The sequence below is a fragment of the Melanerpes formicivorus genome, unplaced genomic scaffold, assembly GCF_026170545.1.
Source record: "Melanerpes formicivorus ecotype bairdi unplaced genomic scaffold, bMelFor1.0.p_v2 SCAF_22, whole genome shotgun sequence".
NCBI lineage: Eukaryota > Metazoa > Chordata > Aves > Piciformes > Picidae > Melanerpes > Melanerpes formicivorus.
In genome coordinates, this window is record NW_027142374.1 from 10,606,462 (window position 1) to 10,618,918 (window position 12,457).

The 12,457-nt window shown below is 51.9% G+C and overlaps 2 protein-coding genes across 2 annotated transcripts; one reads left to right on the forward strand and one right to left on the reverse strand.

Annotated features, from left to right (window-relative positions):
* The first annotated feature begins 1,010 nt into the window (after nt 1–1,010).
* On the forward strand, nt 1,011–4,715 carry STEEP1 (STING1 ER exit protein 1). The gene is made up of 7 exons (XM_068152143.1): nt 1,011–1,169; nt 1,417–1,534; nt 1,677–1,718; nt 1,823–1,961; nt 2,476–2,565; nt 2,710–2,802; nt 3,540–4,715. The coding sequence occupies exons 1-7, from the start codon at nt 1,046–1,048 to the stop codon at nt 3,600–3,602; spliced, it is 669 nt and encodes a 222-aa protein (XP_068008244.1). The 5' UTR covers nt 1,011–1,045; the 3' UTR covers nt 3,603–4,715.
* Nucleotides 4,716–9,728: 5,013 nt separating this feature from the next.
* SLC25A5 (solute carrier family 25 member 5) lies at nt 9,729–11,791 on the reverse strand. The gene is made up of 4 exons (XM_068152148.1): nt 11,592–11,791; nt 10,975–11,461; nt 10,720–10,860; nt 9,729–10,123 (listed from the first exon to the last, which is right to left on the reverse strand). The coding sequence occupies exons 1-4, from the start codon at nt 11,700–11,702 to the stop codon at nt 9,966–9,968; spliced, it is 897 nt and encodes a 298-aa protein (XP_068008249.1). The 5' UTR covers nt 11,703–11,791; the 3' UTR covers nt 9,729–9,965.
* Nucleotides 11,792–12,457: the final 666 nt, after the last annotated feature.

Sequence of the window (12,457 nt, forward strand, 5' to 3'; positions counted from 1 at the left end):
CGTCCCATGCATGGGATACCGGGTTAGCTGGGGTTAGCTGGGGTTAGCTGTCCTAGTTGTGTCCCCTCCCCAGCTCCTGTCCCTGCCCAGCCTACTCACTGGTGAGTAGCAGAGAAGGTTGTGACTCTGTTTTAAGTACTGCTTAGCAGTACCCAAAATATTCTCAAGTTATCAACACTGCTTCCAGCACCACAGCCCCTTGCCAGTTACTGTGAGGAAAATTAACTCTACCCCAGCCAAACCCAGTATGACCTGCTATGCCACACTTCTGATTCCACAAAGAGCTTTTTCCAAGGGAGAATAACCTGTTCTTCACTTTTCTTTAATAGCTTGTGGAAGTAAAGACTTCTCTTTGCTGTTGCCTAGAACAGATGGTGTGGGCACGGTTTTCTATCCTAGCCTCGATTGTATCTTCATGCGGGGAAGTGGCTTCAGGAAAGGACACAGCATGAAGCCCCACAGAAGTTGAAAGAGAAGAACAAAAATCTGCTGTTGTAGCTGCACTAAAATATGTTGTTCTTGCTCTTTTCGGCCCTTACCCAGCCTATGCAAGAAAGTACGTGTGAGCTCTTGGTGCTTGTCTTGAGAGGACTTTGTTCAGAGCTGTGCCTCTGGGTACACAAAAAAATCGCCATTCCCTGGCTGATGATGGACAGATGGAACTGGACAGAGCTGCCCAAAATGGAATGCAAAAGGAAACGGTTCCTCGCAGTTTGGAGCCCCTCTGTGCTGAATTCAGCCGAGCTTGTTTGTGAAATGACATAAGGCTGGATTTTGCCGTTGTCATTTGCCTTTAATTCCGATCATACTTCGCTATCCTGAGGGGCTGGGAAGGGAGCTGCCTTTATCCCCTCCGGTGCACGCCAACATCCCCCGCTTGCCCTGTGAGTCGGAACAACAGCTCTTTGAAAGCGTGCCAAACACACAGCCACCGGGGCGCAAACGGACGCTGCTCCGTGACAGCCCCCGCCGCGGCTCTGGGTCAGCGGGCGGAGCTGCCGCTGCGGAGGCCGGGCCTGCGCGGAGGCCGCGCCCCGGCGCCGCCATGCCGAAGGTGGTGTCTCGCTCCGTCGTCTGCTCCGACACCCGTGACCGTGAGGAGTACGACGATGGAGAGAAACCGCTTCACGTTTACTACTGCCTGTGCGGGCAGATGGTGCTGGTGCTGGGTGAGCCGCGGGCCCGGGGCAGGCAGCGGGCGGGAAGCAGGCCGTGGGCCTAGGCAGGCCGTGCGCAGGTGGCAGGCGGGGAGCAGGCTGGGGGCCCGGGGCAGGCGGTGGCTGGGTGGAGGTCGCGGTCTTGGAGACGGGCGGCGGGTAGGCGGCGGACCCGGCGGTATCGAGGGCTTGGGAAGCGGTGGGAAGCGGGTGCCCATCCCGGCCCTACTGCCAGCCCGCCCCTGCTGCTGCCCCGCAGACTGCCAGCTGGAGAAGCTGCCGATGCGGCCGCGGGACCGCGCCCGGGTGATGGACGCTGCCAAGCACGCCCACAAGTTCTGCAACGCGGAGGAGGAGGAGTGCGTCTTCCTGCGCAGGTGGGCCGCTCCTCATTTCTCTGAGAGCCCCTCCACGGCCCGGGGAGAGGGCTGCCCAGGTCTGGCCCTCCGCACGCGAGAGGGCTCCGTCAGCCAGGCACCGCTGCCTGCCGTCTGCTCATGCTCTTTCTCTCTCCCCCAGACCGGAAGGCATAGAGCGGCAGTTCAGAAAGAAGTGTGGCAAGTGAGTGACCGCAGCGGCGTGTTAGTGACTCTTAGAATCTGTGGAAGAACAGTAGGAATCCACAGTCTGCGTTTCCTCACAGCCACATGTGTTTCTGTTTCCAGGTGTGGACTGCTGCTCTTTTATCAACACCAACAGAAAAATGCTCCGGTGACGTTCATTGTTGACGGTGCTGTGGTCAAATTTGGACAGGGTTTTGGGAAAACAAACATATATACTCAGAAACAAGAACCTCCTAAAAAGGTAATTGGCTTTAGAGAAGTGAAAAGGCTATCTCTGTTTTTCAGAAAAGTGTGGTGAATAGAATCACTTCATGTCAGGGGCAGAAGATAGAAAAAAGAAGAAAAAGAACCTCTAAACAATAACTCAGTTTGGTGTCTTCTCCCTGTCTGCCTTAAGTTTTCATTTACAGAGGTCACTGCAGCTTGGATTTCTAGCAGTAAAGGAAGGCAAAATAAACTTGAAAACCTAGACTGTGTCTAGGCTCAGTTACCAGAAAGTTTCCATTTGTAAGTAGGTCAAACTGGTAGTCTGCACAGCGAGTCTCAAAATGTGTCTTACCTATCTTTGAGTTTGCTTCTGATAACAACAGCTCTAAGCCTAGAAATCACTGGGGATAATTCTCCTTTGTCACCCACAGAGTTCAGGTAATCTTAATGACTTGCATGAAAAGCCTTAAAAGCTTTGGAGGAGGGAAGTGATGCCTAGTGACACCACTGTTGCCATGGGGTAACAAAATACTCTGCTTCTCACCCAGGTGATGATGACGAAACGGACCAAAGACATGGGCAAGTTCAGCTCTGTCACCGTCTCCACAATTGATGAAGAGGAGGAAGAGATTGAAGCGGTGAGTTGTCTTCTTGTTGGGAGTCACATTTGAACTGGACAGCTGCCTCAGACGCTGGTCAGAGCCAGTCACTGTCTCACCATTTGGATGAGGTGGTGTTACTTTGGGGTTTGCTGTTGCAAAGTGCCATTGTATGTGTTTCAGAGGGAGATTGCAGACTCCTATGCACAGAATGCAAAAGTGATTGAGAAACAGCTGGAACGCAAAGGCATGAGCAAAAGGAGGCTACAGGAGTTGGTGAGTGTTTTCCTCAGTGCTAAATGCAGATCCCTGACATCTGTTGGCTTTGTACACAAAAGATACCTTGTAGATAGGACTACAAGTATGGAGAGGTCCTGGTAAAGTCATAGATAACTTACAGCTTTGTAAGGATGACTTTTCTTTCACAGATTTTACAGAGATGTTCTTCTAGAGCTCCTGAACTTAAAATTGTATGCAGTTACCTTCAGAGCTACCTGAAGAGCTGCCAGCAGAACTTTTCAGAGAGGCTTTCCATACTTGTTGGGCAAGGAATAAGGGAAACTAGGCCATGTCTTTGCTAACCAGAGCATCCCTAGTGCTGTGCCCTCAAGCCTGTTTGGCAGAATATGTCCTTGCCATGAGGGGTCAGGGCAAGCTAATAAGACTTGTGGAGGACCTGCCAGCTCAGTTGCTACCAGAATGGTCACTTGAAGAATTAATGACAAGAATATCACAGCTGATCTTACCTGCTGTGACAGGAGAGTCGTAGATGGAAAGGGGGGGGAAATGTGCAGCTTCCGCTTGTCTCCTTTGTAGTTAGTGTTTGGGCTGTATGATTTTAAAAGTGGTCCTTGTTCTGTGCCTCAGGGGAGGAGGGACTCAGCAACTTGAGCTACTCTTGCTCCTGGTGTGAAAAACTTGCAGTGGTCAGACAAGAAGACCAAACCTCACTGGAGCACTGAAGGGAAACTTATCCAGACATTGTTTCATTCTATCTCGTTTTTATTTATCAGGCTGAGTTGGAGGCCAAGAAAGCCAAGATGAAAGGAACCCTCATTGATAACCAGTTCAAATGAAATGCTGCACATCTGCTGGATATTTGGAGACAAGAGAAGGCTACCAGGACTTACTGCAGATCTGTCAACAATGCAGAAGTAGCAGACAATGTTCATGGGTAACATGCTGCACCCAGCTCGGCGGATTAGTACCTCTGGTACCAATTTTATAACTCCAATGGCACGGGAGACTTTGCTGAAACCAGTTCTCTACAGACCCAGTGTTATGAGCAAGCTGCTCCAGCCAGATTATTTGCTTTTAGGAAAATCTTCACTGGGTGCCTTCCTGAACTCAGTGCACTTTAGATATCTTTTTATTTTGTCAGCTTTCAAGTGTAAGACTTCCATAAATGTATTACAACAGTCAAAAAAGTTGTTCCAAAAGTAAACTCTTTGCCTGTTCTTCATTTTGTTATATTAAAGGTGTCCAAAATGTGCAGGAGGTTGAAAGATAGCCCATTCCAACACACTCTGGAATGGATCATGCTGCTGCTCCCCCTGACCAGCAGACAGGCTGTCAAAGGTAGCCAGCGCATGCTTGGCTGCAGCTCTGAGTCTTAGCTTCTAGTGAACATGGGAAATCTGCAGTTGCACAGAACCACAGTGTGATACAAGAACATGAATCCAACCCTGTATTAAACTACTGGAAACAACCCCCACCTGTTTATGATACCAATAATGAGTACAAAGATAAGAGTTGGAAGCTACTGCTAGGTTGGTGATCATTTGAAGTAGAATACAATTGCACTTCTGAACTAACCCATGCTGCAGAACAGTGCTTCAGGGGTGTGCAGAACAGGTATGCAGAGATGTAAAATGTGAAGAAGAAGGAAAAATTCTTTTGAATCCACTGACCACTAAGGACTTGGATAAAGACAGCATTAAGAATTGATGTGTAAAGTACCTTGTTTGGGAAGTACTTTGTCTTGTGTAGCAGAAGTGCTCTACAGCCTGTGTCATTGCTCTACTTGGGATTAAATGCCTGTTGCAGATTTGAACTAAAGTACTTTTCCTCAGGTGTTCTTACTCTACCAAGTATCATAAAATAACAGCAGCAATGAACAAGATGCTTCACCTCCCACAATTGTGGAAGACTTCCTATAACCAATAAAGATTTTCTGTCTGGCTTTGTAACCCTGACTGGGAAAACTCGTGTCTGTTTATCTTAAGGATGCATCCTTCCTTTCTTGGGGAAATTAAGGTGTAAGGGAGAGTGTGAGCTGTGCCTCAGAGCTGGTGGGCTGGGATGTGTCCATCAGTCATGTGACAGTTTAATGCCAGTCTGGGTGAGCATATGTTCAGGTTAACTCAACTCTGATCTTGTTCACTGCTGATCAGCTGCTAATCTGAAGCCTATTTCCAGGAGCCTGTGTCCAGAGCTCTTCAGTTAAGCAGTTAAGGTGGTGTATAATGCTTGGAAAGGGCAGGAGGAATGAGTGGGTACAACTGCATTACACAAACCCCTTTTCCAAGTATGGTTGCACAGTCCAGCCAAGGGAGGGCTCCTCTGAGACCAAGCCCCAGATGACTGGAGGTTAGTCTCTACAAAAATTAGGAAGACTTCTTCCAAGCTGGAGTCAGAAACTTTGAAATTTCAAACCAAGTTTTGAACCAAGAGAGGTCTGCTGGGAGGCAGACAGATGAAGTATGGTCCTGATTCATGTGACACCCAGAACAAAAGCTGACTTGGGGATAGTGTGATTTACAGTTAGGAATGGCAAAGCACAAGGCTTCAAGCTGATGTAGCGTGTGAAGGGACTTCCAGGTGGAGCTAGGACCATCTTTGCAATGTGATGAGGCACAAAGAAAATTTGTTGCATGCACAAGTCCAAAATAGCAGTTACTAACTGCCACCAACTTCCTCAGCTCTGCACCTTGAGCTCTCAGGCACTGATCACAGCACAAGTACTCCTCCTTGCTGGCTTTCAGAAGATCAGCCCATGTCCACTCAGTGTTTTTCATTCTTGTCATTAGACATCTGCTCAGGACTTGCTCACAGGCCCAGCCAGGAGGGGCAGCAGTTTGCTGTGCTAGCAGCCCCCAAGATAGTTTTAAGACTTATGCAGTCTTAAGACTACTTATGCAGTCAGTGGCTGAAACTGCAGCACAGGGAACCTGACCCAATAGAGTGTGTATTCCTTACCCTACTAGACCTAGCTCACAACTATTTGAATCGAGTTGGACTTTTCACTTCCAGCTATAAATGAACTTTAAAATGTTAGCTGACTATAGCAACAGGGAGCAGGGCACCTAGTTCAAGTGCTTGATTCCATGTCCTATCAGAACAGATAGAACTAGCAACTCTGCACAGCTTCTCATGCCCTGGAAGCACCAGGGTCATCTGCAGCAGTGTTCAGACCAAACAAAATTCAGCTTTGGTGTTACCAGAAAAGCCAACACAAGTTTCTATAAATCTTGGCCTATTAGGTGACAGATTTGTTTCTTTGTTCCATGTCCTTCTTGTGCTGGAGGCTCCAGCGCTGCACACAGTACTCCAGGTGGGGGTCTCACAAGAGAGTAGTGTGGGAGAATCACCTCCCTCAACCTGCTGGCCATACATCTTTTGATGTAGCCCAGAACATGGTTGGCTTTGTGGGCTGAAAGCTTACTCAGGTTGAGCATCTTGACAACCAGTGCTCCTAAGTACTCCTCAGGGTTGCACTCTATCCATTCTCCACCCAGCACATATTTGTGCTTAGGACTACCCCAGTCCAGGTGTAGAAGGTCCTAAGCACTTGGCTTTGATGAACTTCATGAGGTTAGCATTGCCTCATCCCTCAAGCCTGTCAAAGTCTCTCTGAATGGAATCCCTTCCCTCCAGCATGTGAAGTGCACCACATAGATTGGTGTTGTCAGCAACCTTGCTGAGGGTGTGCTCAGTCCCACTGTCCATACTGCTGACAGAGACATTAAATAGCACTGGTCCCAGTACCCCCCTGCCAAGGAAAGCCATTCATCAGTTGAAGATCCCTCATGCCATGTGTGTCTGCTTGCCCCTCTTCCCTCACCACTCCAGGACACCCTAGCTATGATCTTCCTCTCTAGTCTCCACAGCTCAGCCCCTCTGTGGGTGGGATGATGGCTAGGGGACATTGCTGTCCTCCCTGGTCACTGCCTGGCCCTGTGTCCATCTCTACCAGAGGAGAGAGCAGGGAATCTCAGCCACCACACCTCCCTCCTGCCATCCAGGGTGAGCCCCAGAGCCTGGCTCCCATCTCTGCCCTGGCTCCCAGACCTGCCCTGGGAAAATGGCATCTATCTCTGCCTTGCTCAGCACTCAAAACAGTGAAGGGTAGCAGACCCCAGCCCAGCCAGTGAGGTCCCAGCCCCACAGAGCCGATGGGAAGCACAGGCAGTGCCATCTTGCAGCCTGCTGGCACCACAGTCTGCCCAGCCCAGGGAGGCTGCTGTGCACTGAGCCATTCCAAGTGCCCATCACCTGCTGCAGCCACTGACAAGTGTTTCATATGATCCTCTCCACAGCCGTGCTGCGTCAACAGCTCCTAAGCCTGGGATTTACGGCCACTGGGCACAGGGCCGGGATGAAAGTGTGTTACAGGTGCCAGCCCAGGCCTCCCTCCCAGAAGAGGAGCTGATATGCTGGGCTGGGCATGGCTCTGGTGGAGGAAATCATGACTTATGAAATGTTCAGTACTCCCTACAAGAGAATCATGTTCAAAAGGAAACCCATGCCTGCCCCCCCTGGGGTACACTTGTGTTAGGACTGCACTCAGCTCCCAGCCTTGCCACCAGCCGGCCTCAGTCCCTTTCTCATGCCTCAGTTTCCCCACAAGAACAAAGCCCTTAATACCTCTGTAATGTGCCCCATGCAGGTAAAAGCAGCAGCTGAACACCCCCAACCTACTTTTCCATATAAAGCTGTGCCCAAGAAACTGCAGGAAGGGCAGGTTGAATACCCAGGGGCACTCAGGCCAGAGTGGGATGCCAGCCTGTACTCCTCAGCCACAGGGCACGAAGAAAACCCATTGTCAGATCTGCCCTGCCATCTCCCACACACCAGAGCTAGAAACAGCTGTGAAATAAGTGTTTGTTTCCCAAGTCCCAAAGGCAGTAACTAGTGTGGGTAGCTACAACTCATTTCATAGAATCACAGAATGCTGGGTTGAAGGGACCACAAGGACTATCTGATATGGCCTTTCTTGGCAAAAGCTCTCTTTAGACAAGATGGCCCAGCACCCTGTCCAGTCAGATCTTGGAAGAGTCACATGTTGGGGACCCCACTACTTCCTGGGGACATTATTCCAGTGGCTGGTTGTTCACATTGTGAAAAATTGCATAAAATCAGGATCTCCCCAGGAGTAACCTGTACTCACTACCCCTCATCTTTTCCATGTGACTCCTTGTAAAAGGAAGTTTCCATCCTCTCTGTAGCTTTCCTTTAAATACTGGAACATGGTGATAAGGCCTCCCCCTAAGCTGCCTTTTCTCAAGGCTGACCAATCCCAGTTCTTTCACTCAGTGCCAGCCCTGCACCTCAAGGCCAGTGTGAAATGCTGTAGGTCTCAAGACCTATGTGTCCCCCAGCTCAGCTCCTTCATAGTCCAGTACACCAGCCTGTCTGAGCACCTCAGTCACCCACCACAGGGTGGCTGTGCTTATCTCCCTGTGCCAACAGCCCAGCCACACAGCCCCTGAGGGGTAAAGGTGAAGAAAGGCTGCTCCATGCTCAGCAACCCTTAAAATCTGGGAGAGCTTAGCAGCAAGGGGCAGTAAGAGTCGAGAGCTTCATTAATTAGCTGGCATTTGTGCAGCAGGAGAGGAGTCCCTGGTAAGGCTGCCCAGTGGCACAGTCCCATCAGGCTGCTGCCTGCTCTCCCTTAGCATGCTGTCCACAGCCTACAGCTCCACACCTCCGCATGTCCACATCTCAAGGGGAAGCTTTCAGGCCCTTTCCACAGCAGGCAGTGACAGATCTCACACCACAGGAGCCCAAGGGCAGTTGAAAAGTACCAGCAAACTCAGCAGCCTGGCACAAAATCATCTCCCATCATGAACACCCATACCCACTCTCAGGGACCCAAGCATGTCCAGACTGTCTGTGGTGGCACACCACTGCACTCTCATGGTTTACTGCCCCAATTAGATATCAGGAATACCACCCTTTGCAACACAGAGCTTGTTTAGCAGCCTCAGATAGTAGCTGAGATTGGTTTCAGTGATTGTGATCAACTGCTATGAGCAGGCCTGGACAGCCAGAAAGGACCAAAGGTGTGGGGGTAGTGAGGAAAGGCTCACTGACATGAAGGGCACAAGACGGGTAGAGCATCCACTCACCACCCCAGGCAGAAAGTAGGCAGCTTCACTGGGACACCTCACATGCCCACAGAGGTGAGTAAAGTCCAAACCACATGCATTGCTCAGCCTTGCAGTGTTTTACCCAAACTGCATGAAAGAATTCACCCCTTCCCCCAGAATCTGAGGCTCGAACAAGCTTAAGTTCCAGCGGTATGGCAAGAGCCTGGGGGCGTGGCTCCCTGTCAGGCAAGCAGAGCTCTGGCACAGGAGCTGTCTGCCTCTGCCCAGGTAATACTTTCTCACAGCACAGCACTCCACATGTGGCCAAGGCTAGCCAGAGGCTCTGCAGAGCAGCAATTACCTGCACTATGTTCTCTGGCTGGGTTTCAACATGCCCAAGGAGGTAGCACAGTTTCTAAGACAGAATACATGGTGCTAACTCTGCTCCTCCAGAAAACAGCAAATATCCCTTAAACATTTCTCCATCCTCTCAGATATTCAGCACCCTGGGGAGGGCTGTGCTTTGCAAAAGGTTTAGGCAGTTGGCACCTTCAAAACAAGGTCATCAGCTCTGGGTAGCAGACAGACCAGAGACAGGACTAGTAGCACAATCAGTGCATTGTATCTCTGGGGTCTCAGGGGAGGTCATCAGGGAGAGCTCTTTGGAGCTCCCTATCCCTCATCCCAGCTCACACCACTGGCATCCACTTGGAAAGAAACACTACACAGCTTCCTCAGCAGCCTGCACTGTTCACCTGCCAGAGGCTGCACGTAGTTAGCAGGTAGAGAGGCGTGCAGGATGGAAGTGTTTCATCTTCCTCCTCCACAATCACTGCAGAGACCCCCACCCCCCTCATGCATCTGCTGCAAGAACAAACAAGACAAAGGAAGTTGGTTTCAAATTTTATTTCTTTGTACTCTTTAAGCAGGAGTGACTGAAATAGAAACCATAGTGTATCCCATCGGGGGGAATAACTTGATGAAGACAGGGCAGGCACTTGCCCTTGCCCCCTGCCAACCTGTACAAACATCAGCCATCAATGTTTAGTAACTAGATGGTTTTCAAACAAGTCCATGAATGGTCATAGACTACATATAACAACATGCCAGTTCACAACAAGGAACAACTTATGTGTACTTCTTGATTTCATCATACAGGACTAAAACAAAAGCACCACCCATGCCTCGGAGTACATTCGACCATGCACCTTTGAAAAATGCCTTGGTGCCCTCATCCCGGGCAATCTTCCGCCAGCAGTCAAGAGTGCCACTGTACATTATGTCAGCTGCAGGAGACACACAGCATTAGAAGTGAGATGTCTGTGACCCCCAACATCTGGTCAAAAGTAGCCTAACCTATCTGCCTGCTTCAGAACCTCAACTGTATTCCATTTCTGGACTGAATTTCTCCAGTATCAGTGTATCAGAGGACAAAGGTGCCCAAGAGATACACTGCTGCATTACCCCAAGGAGACACCTGAAGGACCGGTTCAAGCAGAAGGCAGCTGCTGTTTGCTTTGATACCAACACTTCCAGACCAAAAGCTATTGCACAGCCATCCAGGCCATGCCTGCTACTAGGGATATCTCTTCTTGGCCCAGAGACACAATTGCAACATCCTTGGGCAAGTTCTGCTTTCTCCACCTACTGATAGATGCGTGACTTGTGCATGCCACCTTACAGGTGTGCTGTGGAGACAGGCTCTTTCACGTCTCCTGCCTGACAACCACTTCCACTGCCCCTCTCACACCTCACTGTTCCCAGGAAGTGAGGATATAGACCCGTGCTGGTGAAAGCCAAGCCACTCTGCCTTCACCTCAGCTCCACCAACTGCTGACTCAGGGATGCCCAATACTTCCTACACAAGGAGGGAGACACTTACCTCCTTTGCGGCCAGACTGCATCATCATGCGACGACGAACGGTATCAAAGGGGTAGGAGACCAAACCAGCCACAGCGGTGACAGTCTGAGCAATCATCCAGCTGACAACAATGTGGGTGTTCTTTGGGTCTGGAAGCATACCTGCAGGAGAGGTTTAGATGAGAATGGCAGGTAAACCATCAGTATATGCTAATACACACTATGGGCCTGCCACAGCCCAGCATCTCCCTTTCAGTGCCATTTTGGTCAACCTACCCTTTGCGGTGTCGTAGATGCCGAAGTAGGCAGCTCTGTAGATGATGATGCCTTGGACAGAGACGCTGAAGCCCTGGTACAGGCCCCTGAGGCCATCAGACCGGAAGATTTTGACCAGGCAGTCACCGAGCCCACTGAACTCGCGGTCAGCCCCAGCTTTACCCACGTCCGCTGCCAGGCGGGTTCGGGCAAAGTCAAGAGGGTAGACAAAGCACAAGGAGGTAGCGCCGGCAGCACCCCCAGATGCCAGGTTTCCGGCGAAGTACCGCCAGAACTGGGTTCGCTTGTCCACGCCACCCAGGAAGATCTGCTTGTACTTGTCCTTGAAGGCGAAGTTGAGGGCCTGGGTGGGGAAGTACCGGATCACATTGGCCAGGTTGCCGCGCCAGAAAGAGAGGACGCCCTGCTCGCGGGGGATGCGCACCACGCAGTCGATGATGCCCTTATACTGCTTGTCGGCGGCGATCTGCTTGCTGGCGTGCTGCACCTGCGGGGGCCGAAACATCCCCTCAGCGCCGCTCCCCGGCAACCGCCCCTGGCCCACCGCGATCGCCGCCCTCCCCCCAGCTCCTTGAGGCGACCTTGGTGCGGCCCCGGGCCCAGTCCCTGGCGCTCACCTGCAGCAGCAGCTTGACCCTCTCGATGGGGGCGACGGCGGTCTTGGAGATGGCGGCCGCCACTCCGCCGGCGAGGAAATCCTTAGCGAAGGACACAGCCGCATCAGTCATGGCGGGAGGCGGCGGCGGGCGAGGCAAGGTGAGGAAACGCGAGGCTCAGCCGGGCGAGGCTCGGCAGGAGGCGGCGCTGCAGGCGGCGCGGGGCGGCTGAAATGGCCGCGTTATATAGCGCCGGCCGCGCGCACGTGGGCGGGGCACGCCGTGCCGCCGCATCCCGCTAGCCCATTGGCTGACGGAGGGGGGGTGTGGCCGCTGCAGGGGGACGGGGCCGCCGCGGCAGCTGGCGGGGGGCACATGGCCGGGGGACTGGGGGAAACCGGGGTCGGCGGCATCCCCGAGCGGCGCACACGCGGCCGAGCATCCCCCGTGGGGCACACTCGCCGGATCCCGGGTTCCAGTCGGCAGCCCCGGGTGAGGGGCTCCTCGCCAGCCCCGCGATGCGCCATCCGACTGACATCATGAAGGCAATGCAGAAGGCAGCCGGGCACAGAGCGCGGCTGCGGCTCAGGCAGCAACGCGGGAGGCTCGGCACCCGTTTAATCTTCAGACCTGACAGGACCGACTGCCTGCCCAATCTCACAAAACCATAGAATCAGAGAACACCAGGTTGAAAGGGACCTAAAATATTTACCTGTTCCAACCTTTAATCTCACTGAACCACAGCCGAAAGCCCCCATTCCAAGACCTCTCCCATTACGACCCCCCCTTGCTTATATAAATGATGCCCCAGAAGTCACAGAGACCAAAGTATAAGTCGCCGCTCCTGAGCTCAGCTAAGATGAGAAAGGCTCACTACTACCCCATCA